The sequence below is a fragment of the Protomyctophum parallelum genome (assembly GCF_964188405.1).
Source record: "Protomyctophum parallelum genome assembly, chromosome: 14".
Classification (NCBI taxonomy): Eukaryota; Metazoa; Chordata; class Actinopteri; order Myctophiformes; family Myctophidae; genus Protomyctophum; species Protomyctophum parallelum.
Window position 1 is genome coordinate 27114823 of NC_139709.1, and position 23975 is coordinate 27138797.

The 23975-nt window shown below is 40.6% G+C and overlaps 1 protein-coding gene across 3 annotated transcripts in view; it reads right to left on the reverse strand.

Moving 5' to 3' along the window:
- The window catches only part of LOC310870102 (A-type potassium channel modulatory protein DPP6-like), an 89976-nt gene extending 66205 nt beyond the window's left edge, over positions 1-23771 (reverse strand). Inside the window, exon 1 of one of the 3 annotated variants that reach the window (XM_083781152.1) lies at positions 23673-23771. In XM_083781152.1, the coding sequence (XP_083637278.1) occupies positions 23673-23729 (57 nt within the window). In that variant the 5' untranslated portion in view covers positions 23730-23771. Of the gene's footprint in view, positions 1-6052; positions 6138-14422; positions 14619-23672 lie in introns of those variants that run through there. The other 2 variants (XM_083781150.1, XM_083781151.1) reach the window with 2 other exon arrangements.
- Positions 23772-23975: the final 204 nt, after the last annotated feature.

The following is a 23975-nucleotide window of genomic DNA, read 5'->3' on the forward strand; positions in this document are numbered from 1 at the left end:
GGAAAAGAAAAAGGTCTGTTCCCAAAGTTAAAACTACACTATATTGCATGGTTATTATAGCCTATCATATCAAGTCAATTTTCAGTCAAATTTTCAAAGTAGGAACTTGCATGTATTTTAACCTTGTATATTATATATAGGCCTACGGATCATACAGTCAAAGTCAACAATTCACACCCCTTCTTCAAACCATTATACTTTCAAATTCAGCCATCAAGCCTGATGGGCATGGCTCACGCCAGTTACAATATATATCACATGCTGCTTGCATGGGTTCAAACCTGATCCTGTATCTACCCTCTTTCTGCATATATAGTGCAGGGGCCAATACTGATATTTTCACAAATTTTCACAATACTATGGGCCCTATAGGATTCCCATCCCTGTACACTACCCATCTAAAATAAATATCTGAATCCAAAAATATATAATTCTCCAGTTCAAGTCATTTGAACAAAAGCTCACAAAGACAGTGAGAGACTAATGCAATGCAGGTCTCTGTTAAATGATTGGTTTATGTCTGCAGGCAACATGCAGGCTCTTGAGCAGATTAGTGGAACCTCTTCTGTCACTGTCACACATGCATGCCACAGGAGAACACACCATGGCCTAACTGTGACGGCTAAAGCCACTTCCATTTGGGCCATGCTGCATTTCTAGCAAATGGGTCAGCTTCACACAAGAGCACTTTTTCAAAGTAGAGCTATAACTTCACGTTTGCAAGTTTCACTTTTTTGTGTTTTTATCAACTGCCATTTCATTTCAGTCACACATTTTGCCAAAAGTAATTACTGCACATGGGTCCCGAGTCCCGACTACAATGGCTTTATCACCTGGGAACAGTCTTTAAATAAATGTTTCCATGTGTGATATCTCCACAAGAATGGTTGAAGGCTCATTGATTCGTAGCTTAGTAAAAAAGGTATAACCCCATATGCCTCTAGAATACTGAACATTGATTTCAAAGGCTGCTGATGCCTTCAGGAAAAGCTGGAACAGTGGACAATAGTGCAAGTCAATTTATATATCTCTTCCTGTCTTCAATTTTAATCAATTGGTTTTCCTTTGGCCTTGAATCTCTTTCATGCATTTTGGAATAGTGTCGTCCCCAGGCTTTGTAACAACATACAGGTCCTCTCAAGTAATTAGAATATTTTGTAAATGTTCATTTTCTTCCGTAATATAATTCAAAAAGTGAAACTTTCATATAGCCTCAATTCATTATGCATAAAGTGACGTATTTAAAACCTTTTTTTGTTTTAATGATGATTATGGCGTACAGCTCATGAAAATCCTATCTCAATGAATTAAAATATTTTACGAGAAACCTAAAAATATATATTTTAAACGAGAAATGTCGACCATCTGAAAATTATATTAATGTATGCAGTTAATACTTGGTCTGGGCTACCTTTGAACAAATTATTTCATCAATGGGGCGTGGCATGTAGGTGATCAGCCTGTGGCACTGTCGAGGTGTTATGGAAGCCCAGGTTTGCTTTGATAACAGCCGTAAATAAATGTTTTGATTTTCATAATCATCAAGATTAAAACAAAAAAAAGGTTTTAAATACTTTATATATGCACAATGAATTGAGAATATATGAAAGTATCACTTTTTGAATTATATTACGGAAGAAAATTAACTACAAAATATTCTAATTTCTTGAGATGGACCTGTATGGATATAGTTTCATTACAGATCTACGTTGGCATGAACAGAGCACTCCCTATAGGAATTAAGCCCGTCATAGTGACCTCGTTCTTTCCACGGTGTCTTGCTCTTAATGCTGTCATTGTTTGTTTCTCTTGTTCATAAATGCCTTTCCATGGGCCCACTCCAGCATGCCCCTGGGGAAATAGGTTGGGCTCCCTTAATACCCCTCTCAGTCTTTCTGATGGATGTCTTCCAATCTCCCTCACCTTGTTGGGCAGCCATTGTAAACATGCCTGCCTGCTGTAACACTCCCGAGGTCCCACAGGACTACTGTATGCTCCCCTATCAACTACTCACAGATGCCCAAGTGGACTGGAGGCACATTACAGCTTTTCCACCACTCACAAACAACACAGCAGGCAACAAAGCCTTGTGTTTAGGAGGAAAATTGCCTTGGTTACTGACGAGTAGAAGTACTGTACTGGCTGCACTCAAGACTAATGGTACCGCTTCAGACTTACGAGAGAAATGCATAACAATGTTAGTAATTGCATCTAATCATATAGCTGCTCATTCTGTGTAGTTAACTACTAGTGTAGCCAGATAATAACTCACCCATGTTAATGTAGAATAAAGTTATCCTTCTAATTTGTCATTCATAATCTTGGTCAGTGCACTTTACTTGAGGCACACAGTGAGTAGTATTTATATTATACAGTAGGTACCTTGTGAGTGCATTCTAATCGTATGAGAGCATCATTCATTTTATTATACATTATGACTGTGAAGACACATTTTACAGCTAAGGTTCCTCCTGGGTGAATTTACTAACAGAAGTTTCATAGTGCCAAGAGCAATATAATGAGTGTGCCTTCCTATATCGTAGCCTACAGTGAGGAGGAAGGATGTTTATTTTACCCTATACTGATCCACAGTATGCTATAGAGCAGTAGTTTGCAACCCTTTTCATATCAAGGCCCATCATTTATTCTGCATTTGAGCCACGGACCACCATCTGATGTTATGGACCCAAAACTAAAGAATATTTTTTTGGATAAGATTTTGTTTACAATTCCATGCTTTTGGCAAACGTTCATCAAAATAGCAATTATTCTATTCTTCTCACATTTGGATGTACAGTAAAATGTCATGAAGTAATATATCAGTCTTATGAGCAAGGAAGACTACTCTCAAATAGCCATTATCGGAAACATATAAAATTAATACATTAAATTGATTTTAATTTCATATAGGCATTCCTTACTGTGTACAGAAAACACATAGTTCATAGCTACTGTACTATTCAATTATGTTTTTGTTTAGTTTTTAAGGGAAATTGTATTTTCTTAGGGACATACCTACATCATGGTTTGATGAGTGTAGATTGATATTTCCGCAGCTGTTTCTGAAATTATGAGATAACAGCCTGTGTCTATACTGTATACATTCATATAATAGAATTGATTTAGTTACAGGTCATGTTTTTGTAACCCTTTTCTTTTGGCTTTAGCAGGGCACTAATGATTCCCCGTGATGCTGAGCTATAAGTCAGCCAGCAACATGTTTTCTTATCGGTGCGATAGCTGTGTTGAATGATATGCTCTGGCTTTTGGCAAGGCATGGTCAAATGCATTTTTACTATGAGAGAACTCCCAAGATAGTCTTGTATGTAAGATATATTTGATTAATCTTCAATTCCCTGACATTTTACATGCAGTAAATTGTGTGTGGTAAAATTTTGTCTAAGAATTATGATATCTACTCTTCCAAGAGGAATGTACAGTATAAAGTTGAATACTATCTCTTTTTCGAAGCACAACATGCTGTCAATAAAGCAGAGAATCCTTATTTTGTTGTGAATGTGGTGAAAAGGGGGTTGAGCTACCTCATGTATTTATTTTAAATGAAAAATATTTCATAATGATTTTCTTTTAGATAACCTATTCCACATCCGCAATCCCCCCAAGATGTAAAACCATAAATATAAATTGTAATAAAGTCCATCTTGCCAGTAAAAGACCCTCATAAAACACCCTTTAGCCCCCATGAGCTCCTTATCCATTACTATACTTGAAGAAAAAACTTTTAAGCAGAAAAACGTTTGCGAGAACATTTGCAATAGATTCTTTTCTACCCATGTTACAACATTAGATTGGAAGCTTCGGGATAAAAAATAGGCATAGAAACACCTCGCTCTGTCAGTGTTTATCAAAATGTAATTATACTTCACTGAAGGCCAAACTTAATAGGACTGTGTGGAGGAATACATTCTTTATCATTGAATTACACCCCAACGCTCCGTTACGACACTTTGCTCATTCCAGGGCATGTAACGATGCGGAATTCAATTACAATGTGCTGCAAGTCAAAGCACTGCACAATCGCAGACTCTCCACAAATCATAGAAGTGGGTCCATTCAGGTCATGATATATGCTTACATTTAGGCACTGCACCACACGTGTATGTACAGTATATGTTGGTGAACTATATCAATGTTTAACATAGTTTATAGCATGTATTATGTCTCAAAATAATGTTAAATTAGCATATACCGTGTATTCACATGTATGTCAGCATCTCAGGAAGTGCTTATTTTCAGTGAATGGTCTAACATATATATTATGTAGAATGCAGCTCTGCAATTGCTACTACAGCAGCTGGAGCAGCCTGTCAAATGTGACATGATATCATGCTGAGCATGTAAGTAGTAGTGAACCTTTGCATTACAGTGCATTACAGAGGAGTGAAAGCCACGTGTTAAGCCCACATTGAAATTGCAGCACATGAATCACTGAATAAATGGGGTTTAATGCTAGCCGATTTGGAAGACTTGAATGGCTGGGTCTGACTGAAAGAGGGGACTACAGCTGCCTCGGGTTTGTGACAACACAGATAATCATGATGAGGAGGAGGAGGATGAAGAGGGAGATAAGGCAGAGAGAGTGAGAGTAACAGAAATGGAGCCACCGAATAAACAACTTGTGACTGAATTTCTTCACCTTGTGTGTTTGTGTTTATATGGGTGCATTAGCACAAATGTGTGGTAATAGCCTGCACATTGTACAGCACAAACTGCCCTGTCCCTTACACTCTCCTGTATTTGGTTTTGAGTCATTTGTTGTTACTACTAGGGTTCAGGAGCCCTGGGAGATTTTTGTCAACGTAAACTAAGACGAAAAATGTTTGTCGACTACCTTTTATCACTGACAAAAACTACATGGAAACTAAATGAAAACTAAGCTATGATGACTAAAACTATAAGACTAAATATACTAACAATTACATCAACAGATAAAAACTACGGTAGTCATTTTACACTTGGTTGCATGTTGAAAATAGCCGATCTACAAGCTCACAAAAACAGTCATTACAGTCGTCAAAGCCCGCCAAAATACATTTTAGTCGACTAAATAAACTGTAGATTTAGTTGACTAAAACTAGACTAACACTAAAACATTCCAGGTGACTAAAATGTGATTAAACTAAATGAAAACTATTCAAGAAACTAGGACTGAAACAAAATAATTGCTGCCAAAAACAACACTGTTTCACACTGAAGTCCATTATCATTTACACCTCCGTATGCCTCTGCATTATTGCATCTACCTTAATCTGGTAAAACGAGACCTTATATTAACACTGAGAATTGTCCCATTAGCACCATCCGTTAGCTTTCCATCATTTGTTCTTCTGTTAGAGCCACTGGTTTGCGCAAAGGCGTATTTTGTAATAATGCCACCACCACGCATACAGACAGGTCAACCTATATCCTCTCTGCATTGATAGTAGCATTAATGGCCAGAGCATGGCAGAAATGATTTGTCTTCAACAATTTCCACAAGACCACAACCCTCCATGACAAAATTACATTATGACCACTTCAGAGCCAGAGTTGAGATATCATTAGACAATCTCAGAGCTAGCCGCCACTGAATGAATGAGATCACCTCGATGGTGGCATACATGGGATTTCCTAGCTCTGAAATGTAAAAACAATTATTACAAATCTGAAATCTGTCACCCAAACCGCAACATTCTCTGAATCTGAATACCTCACGCACATCACATACTGTAACTCTGTGCACGTAACTTTTCCTCATGGTGACCACATCCAGTTGGTCTGACAAATAATGACAAAGAGGCAGTTAACCAACATCTACTACATCTTAACTATCCATTGCAATACAGCACTTAAAAGAAAATTAAACAGCCATACGTCCATCAAGACTGTCAGAAGGAAAGTCATACCTGTCCCCCTCTGCTCCAATGGCTGTCCTGTTGCTCTCAGAGAGAGCCAGCGGTCATTTGTGTCTGTCAGCAGTGAGAGACTCAACCATAAACACAGACATTCCCCTGCCCGCACCATGCCATGCATGCTAAAAAGGCCCCTTTACCCTTCTGGAAGGAGTGCTGGTGTCTATCTTCAGCTGGGTGGCTACGATAGAGACAGACATGTTGAAAAGTACCACTGGCTTCTTCCCCCGCTTTCTCTCAGACACGCCACGCCACTGCTCTGCGCTCACACCTTGTGCGCCGTGAAGTTGGGGTGCTGCTGGAGGTAGCCTATCTGAGGGGGGGGGGGGACGCCGCCTTCAGGAGGGGAGAGTGCAGCCCAGGGGTCTGAAGTGGCCGGGCCAGAATGTCCCTCTCCTCATTGGGTTGAATCAATCACACAGACGGCAGCATCGCCTCCGAGGGGGGGTGGGTGGGTGGCGGGGGTACGTGCAACTCCTCTGCACCGGCTGCTCCAAACACTACTTATCTCTCTCCTCCCATGCTCCCTCCCTCCTTCTCTAGATCCCTGACACTCTGACTCACCCCCTCGCTCTCTCTCACGGACACTCAAACTCTCTGAGCATCACTCCAGTCCCCCACTCTGCAAGGACCTTTCACAGGAAATGTGTAGGGTTCAATATACTGTAGAGTGAGTAAATTTATGAGACTGCATGGGATGTGATGCATGAACACACACACACACACACACACACACACACACACACACACACACTTTAATTTATGTGTTTACCTTGTACATAACTGCAAACACACAAGCTCAAGCTTGGCGCACACACGCAAGCACATGCACGTACACAAATACACACACTTTAATTTATGAGTTTACCTTTTGTATATATATACGTTTACACACCAGCACACACTCAGTTTGTGCGCATACACCAGGTGTGGCATAGTATGTGAAAGTGCATGCATGCAGCTGTAATCCATAGCTGTGTCAGTTGTTGTGTGTGTAATTGTGTATTAAAGAACTGCATCGATTTGATCTTCCCAGTTAGGTTGTGATTAAGTACAGGTGATATTTATGCATCTTGTCTCCTGCATCATAAAATATAGCCTCCACATCCATCTCCTCATGTCACAAGCCAGGCTAGTGCTTTATTTATGTAGCATTTGTTCCTTGCGTATATTGAATCGAAAAGGAGGGGGTGGGGGGGTTTGCAATGAAATGGGTTTAGTAAGATTAGGACTAATTAAAAAACCCTTTTCCACTTCTCTCCACTTCCTAGTGACCTAATCAATTCAGTTTGATTATGACAAAGGGCAGAGCCAAGAAGGGAAATACCTTTGGATAATGAGCGAGTATAACGAAGCATTCACAACTCATTAATTACTGTACGAAGAGTGCATGCCAACTCCGGGAGAAGTGAATCACAATCACAAGGCTACCCACAATTAATTTTCCAGTCAAGATGGAACTGAATCATGGCTGGCATAATGCTGCCCTCTAACACTGATTGGACACACACTAGTTGGATCGAGATGCTGATCCCATGTGTGAACCCTCGACATGTGAACATTACTAAGGCAGGATCATATCTTGGAACAGCAGCTTACGACTTACTACGACTGGTCTCTGCATGCTGTCTAATCTAACACAGCATTGGCCATTTTAAAACTATAACCTTGCCAAATATCCAGCAGAACAATGCATATTCAAGAGGGAGGCCAGGCCCACATTCCTATTTTATGAACAGGAGTTTCATTTTGTAGTACACTGAGGTAGTAACTGGTTTGTGGTTCCACAGTGCCTCATAAATACTAATAAAATTGTATGAATTTCATTTCCAACGTGACTCATAGGACCTATAAAATGGGAGTTTTCTCGTGGGACTACTTTAACACAAATTGTTAGAGACTGGATGATACATACACCACTGATATATCAGGACAACAAAAGGAGGACAATAAAGAAGAGTTATGGAAGTTATTATGACACATTACTTAGCAATAGGTTTACAACATCAAACGATGCGGAATAGTCACTAGGAACAGGGATATATCTCTTCCTCCACATAAATCATGCTAATCAGTCCAAAAGTATTTCAATTACATTAACCCACATTGGACATGTCATTATAGAGCACCGAAGTCTGACGTCACTTTCAGTAGAGGGCGTCTGTCCCCAGGTTCATGTATTTGTTTAGTTGCATTGAAATCCCCATTGAGGCGATTTGAGATCGCCTCATATAACAACAGTGTTTGAAAAATGAACATGTCACCCCGGCCGCTTCACTCATATGGATATGAAGAATCAACTGACTGAGAGAAAACGCTAATGTTACTGCTACTGAATTAGTTCGATTTTCGCTAGAATGAGCGAGTTACGTCAGGACTTCGGTGCTAGAGCACCGAAGTCCTGACGTAACTCGCTCATCCCGACCATTCCCCTGGTTCACGGAAGTAATTTCTCTATGGAGAATAACATGGGGTGATCTTAATATCGTCTACTATAAGCGTTGTGGTCCAAAAATAAACAAGCTGTCTCGGCGTTATTGTCAGGGAGGTGTCTCTGTATCGTTTGCAACAGTCAGTCACTCATATATGATACAGTCTGATTCTAGCGAAAATCTAACTAATTCAGTAGCAGTAACATTAGCGTTTTCTCTCAGTCAGTTGATTCTTCATATCCATATGAGTGAAGCGGCCGGGGTGACATGTTCATTTTTCAAACACAGTTGTTATATGAGGCGATCTCAAATCGCCTCAATGGGGATTTCAATGCAACTAAACAAATACATGAACCTGGGGACAGACGCCCTCTACTGAAAGTGACGTCAGACTTCGGTGCTCTATAGTAGATAATTCTCAAAGATCTCACTCGGTACGTCATAGGCCGGTTTCACACAGCAGAAATAGCTGCTAGAAATATCTTCACAATGTGTTGTGATGCGACGCCTAGTGCGCTTGTAAATCGGCAATTTTATTTCTGCGACACCATCGTACAACGAAGTTTAATTCGGTTTAAGGTATACTATAGGCATTGAATATAGAGGAGAGATAAAGTTCAAGCTGTATTTTGCATGCACCCCACAAGAGATAACTTCCTTCTGGGAGAGAAGGAATGGGAATTGCCACAGGGTTGAATAAAGATATTTTGAGTTACTGTGTATAGGTGATGTGATGGCAGCGATGGTAAGAGCTGACTCCCTATACATGACATTTCCCATGGGGCACTTAAAACATGCTCCTGATTGGTCATCCCCCCATTTTAGCCACATTTACAGCTATGACATATGTCTGTGATTATGAACATCGCAGGCTCATTGTAAGTCACTGTAAGTGCAATTAGTGTAAAAGGTCAATGCCGCACATATATCTGTCATTGCTGACAGAGTATTAACTGCGTGGATTGAGCTTCTTTACATAATTATAAGGCTCAGCCTGTGACAATTTCCTCAGTTTCTGCTGATGGTGCAGATTGCCCCGAGTTGAGATCTCCGCCAGAAACAAAATTATCATGTCATATCAAAATGTAAGGGAATTAGCATTTTAATCCCATCACCCATTCTTATTGGGCATCCAAATGAGTATTCATGTTACTATTTCATATGATAAAGACACCAGAGTGAAGTAGACTTGAGAGCAGTAAGGAACCACTGGGAGAACAGAGTTTATTATTGAATTGTAGTGTGCTAATTTATTGCCAATTAGGCAAAGGAAAACATTTAAAGGGAGCTGACAATCTCCCTAATTAAGGTTGTTGAATGAATGAACGCATGAATAAATTGTAAGCAAATCATTAAATATTTCCTGCTAAACAGTCATAGCTTGTAGATTACAGAAGAGAATTCATCCCCATTTGAGTTTCCATCTGCTAGTAACTTCTTACAGTAACGTTTTGCATTTTAATGCCTGCATAAATTGAGCATATAATGTAAACTTATCTGACACATCCTTGTGGCTCAATTGATATGCTGCTGAGTTGAGTTGCATGCTCAAAATTATGATTATGATTACTTCTGTATGTCATATTTAACCAAACACAGGGTAGGCAATAAGCCTCTGCTTCAGCCTACAGTACATATTTTCGGTGTCACCTCTGTTTACGTAAACTAAACTGAAGTATTTAACCATGTTATCGTAAATCACCGAAATAAATATTCATTCATTCAATACAGAGGAGGAGTGACAGACATTTGAGCCACAGGCTTTCATCCGTGTCTCATACCCTTATGACTTTGTGCACAGTAAAATCATCCAGTAACAAAAGACCCGTAAGGGACCATAACCGTGATAACACTGAGCTTGCCCCAGCCATGACCATGACCTTCAGCTATATCACAGGTCCTGCCCCTGAATCAGCTCAGAGGCACCATGCACCTCCTGCACGCCTCTCTGGATAAAGTAGGGTTTCCTCCTGATGTACTTGGTATGCTTCTCAGAGCAGCTCTCGGCCTTGAGCTTGGCAAACTTGCAGTGGTTTAATGTTGTGAATAGGAATGAGCCCAATTATATTGGTTGGTGCAGATCATAGGTCTCGGTAACTTACAAACTAGCGGGATACTGACAGCGCACTATTGGGTCATCTTTCACATGTGACACATAGATAGATGTGTCCTGTTCTGTGGGGGACAGCAAAGGAGAGATTAGAGCCAAGATGAAGAGGTTGGGAGGTCTTTTAGGTGCCCAAGGGTGCATAGAAGCAGAAACCTGGACAGCTTTCATAAACATGGTTCCCAGCTACAGCAAACATTCCCGGGAGTCTCGAACCTTTAGCAGCACAGCAGTTAGAGGTGACAAATGAGTACAGTCTGAACTGAATGGTGTCGTCTCTCACGGTTGGATATCCCTTGTTTCTCTGTCTCCAATTTCATTACGATGAATAATGTGTTGTTGTTACCGCTACTGTATATTATCACATTTAATATGTTGGTCATTGCATGAAGCAGATGGCATCAAAATGTGCACACTTTTAATAAGTGTGTGTGTGTGTGTGTGTGTGTGTGTGTGTGTGTGTGTGTGTGTGTGTGTGTGTGTGTGTGTGTGTGTGTGTGTGTGTGTGTGTGTGTGTGTGTGTGTGTGTGTGTGTTATGTTGTGCGTCAGTGCGTGAGATCATTCTGCACAGTTTAATGCAATTCAACTAATTTGTACTATGAGCTAATAGTGGGTTGTATAATGCCATTTTAAGCAGGTGTTTCAGAATACAACCGGTGAACACAGAAGGCCCACTAGAATAGATGAATACACAATACTTTTGAGCGGAGTTCATCCATACATAAATACAAATAACTTTTTTTGCACTATACTGTTTTTGCACTGTACTATACCCAGGGGAGCCTTAACATTCAGCTCACTGTATCCATAAATCCTTGAGATCCACTTTGAAACACACTGACCAATAATGGCTTAAGACTGTAATCATAAGGGTATAATATCCTAGATGTATAGTATTCAATAAATTAAAGCCCAAATGTAAGTTTTGCCAAAACTGAACATTTGACATTTGCAACCCTTAAAATATGGACTCCAGAAACTCTGAGCATCTTGAATGTTTTACAGTTGGTGAAATATAGATTCACTCTTATCGTCAAGTAACAGACAGCACCTTCAGATAACACTCTGGAAATGCAATTATGCAAATGGTGGTAATGTAGACAACCGGAGGAAGATGTCAGCCTCTTAAGTGACAAGTTGACATCAACAAACGCCATGCCGCAGAGCCAACACAATATATGAGACAGTATTCACTGAGTGTGAGATATACTATCCCACTGTTGGCTGCGGAAGATAGAGATAAAATCTAATGGTTAATCTAGAGGGAACTGTACTCTAAACCATACTTAAATGATGCCTAATAACCCCCTAAATTGATGTAAATTACCAGAAAATGCGATGAATCCAACATTCATTTGGCGATTATAAATAAGGAATGGCAGTTCAGCAGAGAGAGACTCAGGGGGGGGGGGGGGGGGGGGGGGGTATTAAGATAATAAATACTGACGAGTCAGCAGGACTGAGCAGAATTACAGCTACGGTATAGGCTACAGTAGTCTGCATACTTTCAGATAAGAGGACTCCACGGTGAAGTGTTACTTTACTGTAACTCTGAGTCACCCAGGGGTAAGATGAGACAAATACACAGTAAAATCCTCATACTGTTAATGGGACTCGTAAGGGTCCATTTTTACAATCTCAGGATTTTGACAGCAGGGATGGGATTGGCCTGCCTTCCCTGAAGCTGCATACTTTATTCAAATAAAACCATGTTAAAATGGTAGAAGAGCGAAGTATTTTAGATTTTCCACAATTGCATGCTGAATTTATGCAGATCATTGCTTAAGCGGTGCAGATTATCGTATTTTATTTCTGACATTATATAGAAAAAATCACACCGTGTGAACTGAGTGGTGCAACTGAATATAAAATGGGCCATGATATGAAAAGATGGTGCAATGTGTCATTGCCTATATGTGATTTAATTCAAACGACAGCAAGTGAAGAAAGGTGAGAAAGCATGTGGAAGAAAGGGGAGAGTTAGAAAAGTTTTCTCAGACAAGAGCCTCTCAGTTATAATGGGCCTTGTTGAAGAGAAATCTGCATTTAATTCAAATTACACTATCTATCCTCTGATGAGCCCGGGTGACTTGGGTATCCACAGCCTGACTTAATGATTTATTTTCTATGCAAATTGCTCGCAGATTATACCAGAATTTAATAAGCAGCATATGGACCCGGTCCAAGAGGACAGCTGGTGTCAGGAAAGTTTCAGGAAAGTTTGACTATCATCTGGGGCTTTGGGACCAATGTCAGCAGAAATCTGTGTGCAAATGTGCTGTTTGTATTTCCTATTCCAATGACCCAGTTTAAGGATTTTTTTTATTTCAAAAAGAGTCTGTCTGTCGAGAAATTGCCAGCATGGAATCAGATCTTGCTTAAACAATCTCTATGGCTTTATCCTTCCAGCAGAGGGCAAACTCAACACATAAAACCAAGAGTATAAATCAAATGTTCCAAAATAACAGAATCACTATAGTCTCTCTCTCTCTCTCTCTCTCTCTCTCTCTCTCTCTCTCGCACACACACAACACACACACACAACACACACACACACACACACACACACACACACACACACACACACACACACACACACACACACACACACACACACACACACACACACACACACATGAAGATGCATCTGTAGCTGCTGCAAAAGCTACAAAAAACCTTGAGCTTGTTTCAACATCAGATACAAAGCTACAAATACGCTGTGTAGCTTTGCATCTTTGTTTCTTTTGCATCTGCACGTGTGAACGTATACCATAATGCTACATTCGCACAGATACAAAGACATTCATTTTCAATAGAACTGAAGCCATGCAGCGACTTGAAGCTACAAAGCAAATCCGATGTTTGTAGCTGCTACAAAAGATAAAGATGCAAAGCTACAAATAAGTTGAACTGACTTCAACTTCAGATACAAAGCGACAAATATGCTGTGAATCTTTGTATCTTTGCATCTGCCCATGTGAAAACAGCATAACTTTGTCTGTCTGTTGCAGTATCTTGTTATTTAGGACCCATGAGGACAAAATTGATCTGCAATCTAAATATAAATGTTGTAGTGGTAGTGAGTGATTAGAAATGCGTTCTAAAATGTAAAACAGGCAGAGAATTGACCCAGTTCTTCCAAAAATAGTGCCCAGTTCTCCCCAGTAAAAAAGTGCTCAGTTCACTGGTTATACCACATCAAATTGCTGTCAGAAGGCTATATAAAGTCTGACACAAAAGCTCTGAATTCTTCAGTTTGCCTGTTCAGTTTTCAAAAATACAAAGTTAGGCAACAAAGTCTTATGCACACCTGTTAGGCTCAGAGACGGTGTAGGCAGGGCTCAAAGTATCACACTTTTTAAAACACTGACGGTATATAAACATTCCTCGCTTTGACATGTCGTGTTTAGTTTAGATGCAAACTATTAAGCTACATTTATTTCCCCAGAAACATGATAGCACAGGTGGAACAGCACAAGGAAGGAAGTTGTATAGTAGCCTATTAGTGAAGACACTGAAGTGACATCTTCTGAAGGACACCTACACTTTATGCCTCTCACCTAGCCAGCCTACAACTAGGCCTTGATTTCAAATTTATCTCCGACTTTTACTACTCCAAAGGACATTTGGTATGCACCATAAACCTAAATTAGGCTAGTGCTCCCTGGGCTGGGACATGTCCGAAAAACATCCAAGGTTAAATGGAGCTGAAACACACCCAATGAAAGCAACATCAACACGAAAAACATGTGTAACACGAGTCTATTCGTCTTTGTTTTCAGTAGAGGCACTCAACACTGAGATGGAAATCTTTAGCACCTCCCTAACAATCAGAAAAATAGGCTAATCTGCTAATTAGGCAGCAACACTATCCTGAAGATATTTCGACTGAAACAAAACGTTAGATCAGAAATTATTAACGGAGGAATTAAAGAGGTGCAGGGGGAATGAAAGCATGCTGTTGCTGTACCTGTTCACTTTTGCTCGTGCCTCTGCGGTATTCTCCTCCTGCACCTGCTGATGAGTTCATGGTTCCCAGCCAAGCGAAACACCAAATTAGTCACTGGAGCTGTCTCCGGTCCTGACAAACTTTAATCCCTTTCTGTGTCTGTCTCATGTCTCTGCGTATCTCTTTCTCCCTATACCTCCCTCTCTTTTTTAAACTCTCTCTCTCTCTCTCTCTCTCTCTCTCTCTCTCTCTCTCTCTCTCTCTCTCTCGTTAGTTGTATTTCTAATACGACTCTCTCTCTCTCTCTCTCTCTCTCTCTCTCTCTCAAGACACATGAGTCACTTGGAGTTGGTATAGAAAATACACATCACTCACTCTCTCTCTCTCTCTCTCTCTCTCTCTCTCTCTCTCCCCGCCTACACATTCGCACGCAACACTCTTCCCAGGTAAGAGCCCGCGTGTAAGTTGAACTTGAAGTTGAAAATGCCTTTGGCGTCAGTGATATCTTATAGCAAGACCTAAATCAAAGCGTTTCATCCAGAGATCGACTATTAAAGGACATGCAGTATTGTTCCTATTGTGCCTGTGTGCTCGGAATCCCAGGGATGTTAATGCAACTGCATGATCAAAAGTTTACCCATCAGACGATCGATGAGCGATCTGTGATTTCGACAGCATGGAGAAGGTTGCTTTTCGCCTCCAGTTTTTGAAGCGGCGTTTACCTAAAATTAACCTATGAATGAATCACGACGAGTTTGCTCATATCCTCATTATAAGGAACACAGTATACTAAAATCAGGCGAGTGCAGTGGTAGCCGTGTCGTATAATTCCATGAACCAAAAGTACTATTATCAATAAGGCATTAGAATGTCTCATCAAACTACTTTGAGATACATGGGTTCCTCTGTAGACTCAGAGGAATGTTTACACTTCACACCTGAATCCGAAGCTATTGTTCAACTTCTAACTGTTTGAAGCTTGCCCTCCTGGGGTGAAGAAGCTAGAATCTTCCAGGGGACCGGTTGGTCACTCTTGGTCACTGACTAACTGACTTAACTCTCAGTAAACTATTCCACAGTTAAAACTTAAAGAATGACTTTCAACACTTTCAACAATAATGAGGAACGCTATGAAACTAGTAAAAGTGAGTACAATGTGTACTGATTTAAAAGGTACTATGAGACTATAAGATTATAGTCTCCGCTCCATTGGGTTAAATAAGTCACTTCTTAAAATAGAATGTTCAGTTCTATTTTATAGTTCCGTTAAACCGCCTAACTATAAGTCTGTTTCCGTTTCATATACTTTTAGTTATGATTAACCATGTTCATAAGAGTCTGTTCACAGTTTACATTTAAGTGTTGTTAAGTTTTAAACTATGTAAATTATATCCGTTTATAGTCAAAAAAGTAGGACTCCAGTTGAAACAGGATCAGGTTCTTTTGTCCTCTCTGCTAGAGTAGGTCCCGCCTCTCTCTCCAACCGGAAAGAGCTATCTCATTGGTCAAAAGTCAGGAAACGCCTGCCGTATGTCCGAGGAGAGGAGGGACCTGTTACAATATATACTCTAAGGTTACAATATATAAGGAAAGGCTTGTGTTTTGATCGAGGTTCTGCTGGATCCGGTTGCTCACTTTTGGCTAAACGAGTTGCTGTGTGTTTTTAATCCAGAGTTCCCAGAGGACGGTTTTTTCCCTACCTTTGCTGCACGCTGGTTTTTTTGTTCTTCAGAAAAGAAAAGACACCTAGGCCTATAGGCCTACGTGCTGCCGCTATAAGTTGTGCATTTCTGCAGTATAGTCTATGAGGCTGCCATCCTAGGGCGGCTATAGCCTATACTTTTTGCCTATATATCAACTGTATATAGTCTAGCGTGATTCTGACTTCTGACAATAAGCAAAACTTATGTTTTTCTGATGGCTATATATATAGGCTATTTCTCAGTATCTCATCTCACAGTCAATTTATGAGGCAAAGACATAATTCCAGAGTGGGATAGCAATTAGAGGCACTTAGATATAGGCGCTGATCGGGGAAGAAATGTCACATTATAGCTATATATAGCCACACTTTTTCCCACAGTCGTATATGAGGGGGGAATTAGCTAGCCAACACACACCACTCGTTTGCTGCTCAAGTTCAAGATCACAAGATGCAGCCACAGGGTCCGTCTATAGTAGCCAGGCTATATCAACCCCCTGTGGGTGTTTAAGGACTTTACGTTTGTATAGCCTGTAATCACACTTTTATCACAGGCTTAATGCGACACTGCTCTTCATGTTATATGAATATATATGTTATATAGGGCTTTGAATAATTGATGAGAGGAAATATGGAAAACAATAGTCTATGCCCAAAGATACACAGACCTGCTCTGACAATTACCAATAGGGCTGTAACACTAATGAGGTCACACACACACACACACACACACACACACACACACACACACACACACACACACACACACACACGCGCGCGCGCGCGCCACGCTCAAAAGATGGATAATAAACATTAAATGACAAGGCAAAACTAACTTTGTGTCCCTCGATAACATCCTTATCTTGTGAAGCCTTTGGCAACTTCAGAGTTTTGTTTAATCTGTGGCAACAAATGTTTCACACTTGAAGTATGATGAAAAATAAGTCATTATTTTCTACCCACCAGACAGTTAAACATGTAGGCTAATTAATTTACATCCACTGCTGCTGCAGAGTATACAACAAATACTGAAATGTTTCTATTTCACAACTTAGAAAACGAGCACATTTAATCAGCCAGTTCAGTTGCCTTTTTTTTTTACTTAACTCTGTCTGCCCCACTGACCATGCAGCAGTAGGATCAGCACCTTGGACAGCAGCCACTAGGTCAGACAAGCTTGCAGGAGGAGCACTGTCTACTGTGGAGGCGAACAGCCATAGAGGTTTCAATTCGTCACTGGGGAACGATTGACCTATAGCTAAGCCCCTCCCCAAACTGCTATGGTCCAATCACAGCTAAGCATAACATGGGTTAGACAAACGTCTCCACCAATAGAGAGTATGCACAGCACATGCATGCTTTTCCCATCAGGACACGCCCCCCTCATCTAGACTGAGTGGCAAAACATTGAGCAGCATGGAGTGTTGGAGTTTGGAAGCGCTCGTTGGAAATCACTCAACCGTCCTACGTACCACCCGTTTCTAAATGTCACATAATGCAGGAGGCAGCAAAATGTTGTGTTATTGAAAACAAGCACTTCCAAACTCTGACACTCATAAAGTTTCTATGGTGGATTTTTATGAAACAAAAACTTTGCAGATAGAAAGAGGATAATTCAAGCTTTTCGTACAGCTGCAATGTTGGTGAGTTTAACATTGTATCAGACAGGACTTTTCTGTTTGGATGAATGGGCTGTCAAGGCCAGAAAGTAGTTTTTTGCCACTCAGTGGGCATTCCCGCATAACTTCCAGGTACGATGATGTCACGCGCATACCCTCTATAGTTATCCTATATGATAAAACATTGAATAAAAAAAGAAATGCCACGCACATACTTTTCCAGTGCATATGGCAGGCCTTGTTGACGGATTTGGAAGAGATTTTGAACGTCTGGTTCCAAAAATGAACCAGTATTTGTGTAAAATCCATGATATTTACATTTGAATGAATGGCTGGAAAGTGGAATAGGCCGGGTCTTAGCTCTAGTCTAGGTGAATTGCATGTTATATGTTGCTCTTTGGTGACAGGCTCTAAGCAGTGGAATTTATGTTTTAGGCAAGAGAAAGTATTATAATGTAATGAGATGAATCATAAATAGAATCCAAAGGGAAGCACGAACAATCGTACATCTCAAAACATTCTGCAGATGCTGAACAAAAGATATACAGTGAAAAGGGAAGGCAGTCTGCACACTGATCTTGAGCTCCCACGCAATTTATTTGCAGAGAAGAAATATAATCAACCCTTGTCAAGTATGATACCTGACAAGACCCACAATGGCTATGTTTTCGTGATACAGGGGGAGGGATTTTTCTATGCCTGCATGTTCTGGATGTAAATAAATAAAGCATATTACAAATTGTTCCCACTTCACTGCTAATAAAAGTAACATTTAATAATTTTTCACATCCTCCTGCTGTTTTGACAATGGATCAATCAAGGGGTCCACACTTTAAAAAGAACAATGCTGTTTACCCTAAAGAGATTTCACATGATTCCCTTTGCGCTTTTGATTACTGAATGATCACTTTTATAGCGAGCTACAGTATAAAATTTCTCACCAAGACATTAAGCAATATTGATAAAGAAATAAAAACAGGTGCTGTGCTTCCTCTGGAAACTGCCCTTGGTTGAGGAAGTGGGTGAGGCAGCTTTGAAAATAACTTAACTCATAAACCAACTAAATGGAAAAAGTGGCCCTCCAAAATAAAAGATGCAAGACTGGCTCAGATGCAATTTCTCATGTTTTTTTGCGAACGCTGATGTGTTTCGGCAGAGCGTTCTTCAGAGCAGACTTTATGTTTTCCAAGCTGGCATGGAATGGAAACAAGCCTGGTTTTATCTAGCATCAGTATTCTAATGACTCAAATATTAAATAATCTGCATATCGGCACCCCCACCACCTCAGGACATTGTGGTACTGCAGCTAAAACTGCTTTCAAAGTCCAGAAAGAAATGACAAGGACTGGTTATATCTGAGTGGTGATTGAGGCTCAAACCATTATTAATAACTTTGAGGGACATAGACAATATGATATTAAATATTAAAAGCAGTTTTACAATGCATGTTATTTGCGCTTTAAGCAATATTATCAGCGCTCTCAAGTTCCCGTTGTCAATAACAAGTTTCCTGTGAGATAGTATAGGCTCACACGTGTGCCACAAATTCTGTTTCCGCATTCTCAGCTCTTGTTTCAATCCATGAGGTAACCTAAGAGCTCTTAAGAGTGTTTCATCTTACAATATGTATATTTGGTATCTTCAAGAGATACCAAATATACATATTGTGGTCAGTGTATATGGACTCTTACTTATACTGTAGTTAATTTTAGCATAATGATTGTGCCTAGTCAGGTATTATAGTTCATTTTTCTATTCCTCAGTCTATACAGTATATGACATGATATGGCAAGATACTCTCTCCGCACCTTGTTTCCCCTTCATCTGATTATCAATAACGCATACTCACAATCATAAATTAATCTCTATTCTGAACAATGAGTACTGTGGAGTTGGAAGCAAGCCTTTCGCAGTGCGCTCCAGGAATCTGGAGTGTTGAGGCCTCATGGTGAAGGTAGGAGGGAAGCAATGCATCAACAAACTTCAAAGGTTCCTCCACAGCTTGTGTGATTGTGTGTGTGCGTGTGTGCATGTGTGTGCGTGCGTGTGCGTGCGTGTGCTGCTGAAGGTGGCTGAGTAAAGATGAGCAGTGCTGCATATTCACTTCTACCCCTCCACGTCCTCCTGCCCTATACTTGCTTAAACATGGAAATGTGAACATCGCGGACGGCAGCTCTCTTCTACTGAAATGCATTGGTAGAAAATATTATGTTTTCATTCATTTTTTTGACTTTTCTTTTATATAGTTTTAGTATTTTAACCCCAAAATACTCTTAAGTTCACACTTATGCCGTGTGCCAGTGATCACCCTCCTTGGTGCCTATATGTTGGCACCGGTGCCAAAGGTGGCCTATACCCCCCCTGACATACAGTATACAAAAAACTGAATCACAGTCTTTCTCACGCATGCATGCATGCACACACGCACGCATGCACACCACACCACACACAGAGCCAGCATTGGCTTTCTGGGACATGTCTCAGAGTGCTTGCCACTCTATCTCTGTCTGATTGTGCAACAACATCCTGTCGTATTGCCTTTCACCTGCAGTTCCATGCACACAGCTCCTGTTTGCCAATCGTCTGACATCCATACAGTAATTAGAATTGGACCCAACCGTGCCACATGCAGGTTCTTACAATTTACATAGCAAATAGAAATAGAATGCACACCCCGCATCTTGACTACGAGATGGGAAATTCAGACGGACAGCCAACTCCATATGAATTTTGAAATCCTGACTCTTGTGAACGTGTCTGGAGAGCCCCTCGAGATCTGATCTTTGGGGTTATTTGTTGAATCACACTGGAGGATTGGTTGTTTTAAAACTGCAAATTGTGATGGAGGTATACTGTATGAGCAATGTGCACTACTTTTCTGTTATGACAGTTCAGAGTTTGGAAATGCTCAGGTGCAACACTCCATGCTGTCCAACTAGGGTGTCTTGTTCAAAGGATATATGTGCCACTGATGGATTAGTGATGCTCAATTACATGCAGCATGGCCATCTGTTCTTAGCCACGGTTGTGGTAACAACTTGTTTACATGAGTTTTCATAATTTTCATAATAAACACTAATCACATGGAGTGTAATATATGGCAGTCTGTCTGACACTACATGGGTGTTAGGATTTCCTAACAGGCCAATGCTGTGGCTTTAGCACAAGGATAATTTACATACGCTGTTAGAGGAAAGGCTGCATGCAGGGACACACTGACACACTACACTGACAGACTATATCGTCCTAGATTCATCTACAAAATTAACCAAAAAGTGTGATAATCTCTGTGCAACCTACCACCATTTATTATCAAATGTATTGACAAAAAAGAGTGAAGGGGAAGGACAGCACACAATGAGCCAGTGAGATTAAACTTTTTGGGCATTCACAATCCAGCCCATATCACGTTGCACAGCACAAACAACATTGGAACCTTCTCACTGTTGTTTTGTATGAGTGGGCACAACTCGGTGTGCTATTTTCACACATCTGTGCAGCTGTTGTGCACGAGCTATGGTATCTATAAGAGACTCACAGATGTCAAATGGTGTGCTTCAACGGTTAGAGATGGAGGATCCCATCTGTGCTCCCATCAGAGGTGCAGTAACGAGAATGCAGCCGCTCTACTACAGCTCCTATATCACACTTTGCCCTCTGTAGTTTCAGCTTCATGCATTACCTTGGCAGCACATTTAAGACTTTGTGTGCTTGTATGTGGTTTGTTTGTAAAGGGGACAAAGTGGTCTGTATAGCTCATGTATTGTAGTATTCTGCACTACGCAAGGGCTTACATGTTTGAGCTCCAAAACAATTACTCATCGTCAAAGCCTTTTTGTCTCTGCATGCTTTGTTATATGACAAAGAGAGAGGGTTCATTCATCACTATGAACAGAGAGAGAGACTCCCCAAATGTAGTTCCATTGTACTTCAACATATTCAGCCAGCAGTGTTTGACCATCATTTGCTATAGGACAAATATTGTGTTCCATGATTTATGTATTTTGTGGCTTGGGTATATTCGACGTGGATGTGTAAATATTTCACAGGAACAACAGATGTCTGTGCCTTTGAACTGTCCACACTGGGTTAAAAAGAAATCTTGTAATAAAATGTTCTCAAAATAAAAGTTACAATATATTGGTCATCACATATCACATATTATTATTATTTTTCAGCTTTGTGCATGTTTCCTCTTAGTTTGGAATTGACATGAAGTAATGAAGCTTGCTCTGCACCTGTATAGTGTTCTGCACATGCACTGCTGTTTACTATCATATCCTGTTTTATTGTTGACGTGAAAGGAAAGAAAGGAAAGGTACTATGTTTACCCAGGGTAACTGGACTAAGCTCAAGAACTTGTTTACAGCCAGGCCCTGCTCATAGAACATTTCATGGTAGAGGTTCAATGCCTTGTCCAAGGGCACTTCAGCTGTGGTAATTTTAACGTGCCGCTCCGGGGATACGAACTAGCCACCTTCCGATATCAAGACCGCTCCGCAAACCGTTCGGCCACCGCTGCCTCTAACGTGAAACATGAGACGCTTGTCTCAGCAGGACTTTCACTTTTCTGTCTCTACATTACATTTATGTTTAGATCTCTCGCTCTGTGTGTGTGTGTGTGTGTGTGTGTGTGTGTGTGTGTGTGTGTGTGTGTGATCATTAAATGAATGGTTGCTTTACATCTGACCAAAGATGCCTCTGCCAACAGATCACCCTTAAGTTTGTGACGCATGAAAGTGCACCCATCACCTGCCTCATCAAACTTTGAAACGATTCCTGGATGGAGAGCAAATATAATTCTAGCAATTCCCTAATGGGTTTGGATGTCATGACTTATTTACATTCAGCCAGACTCCTGCATTTGGGATAGTTTTCAGTCATTGTGTCAAAGCATCTTGACCTCTGCTTGTCAAACACCTGGATGCCGACAGTCGTGGATTAAAGTTATGACGTTTATTTTCTGTCCAAAGTCCTATACTTCAGCATATAAACATAACAATCAAAAGAATATAGACAGCGAGACCTCCGAACACAGTCTAAAAACTGTTTGCCTCTGTCAGCTGATTGGGACCTGATTAAATACGCTGGCCAACCTTGACATTGGCCAAGCCCTTCAGTGACAGCATTGAAACAATAAGGAGACAAATGGCTCATACAGTCTGTGTAATAACATATTGAAGGTATATGTACTCAAACACACCCAAGGCTCGAGGGGACCCGACGGCCCCAAGCAAAAAACAATCACGCTCTTTTTTTGGTGTACTGCAAACTGTGTAGGCCTGCTGTGTTTGTCTGTGTGTCAATGCCTGACATTTAATAAAAAAATAGCCAGCTGAGGCCTCTCCCCTAATGGTGCCATTGCGGCGTGCATAATTATTGTTTCATGTAGCTACAGCAGTAGGGAACTATTGTCACAGACATTGCAACCACAATGTTGTAACATGCCGGTTGCATAAGAGGGAGAGCAATCACAAATATGTGAATTAAACCCACTTGCAGAATTAAATCTAAGTGAATACAGTTACAGTAACCACTGCCTGGAGACGAAGGAGGTCATTTAATTCATTCAGACCCTTTATCATTTCTTCCCCAGATCACCATCATATTAACAAATCTGTAACCTAATGAAAGTATAGAGACACTCTAGTCTCTTAGTTACTCTGTATATATGTGCATTCATTAATATATTTGTTCATGTCCACCAATTTGCATTTACTTCAAAACACTTTTTGTACTATTCCCAACTGATTTTGTCCAAACCTCAAATCACTGTATCTCTGGAGTGATGGTAAACATGTGTAATGCAGCTTTTTCAAATTCCATTCAGATAGGACTAAGGAGCCTATTAATATTAATATCCTAAAGATATTCTGACTAAAACAAAACAAAACATTATCAGAAATTATAAATGAGAAGAGGAAAACTCAAAAAAATATAATTACCCTACCTGTTCACTTTTGCTTGTTCCTTTAGTATAGTTCCCTACAGATGCTGATGCGTTCATGGTTCCCTCTGTAGCAGCCTGCACCTGAAACAAATTAGTCAACTGGAGCTGTCACCTGAATAAACTGTAATCTCTCTCTCTATCTCCCTGTCCCTCTCCCTTTATCTCTGTCTCTCTATCTCCCTGTCCCTCTCCCTTTCGCTCTCTCTCTCTCTCCCTCTCCCTCTGCCTCTCTCTCTCTCTCTCTCTCTCTCTCTCTCTCTCTCTCTCTCTCTCTCAACCCCCCCCCTCTCTCTCTCAACCCCT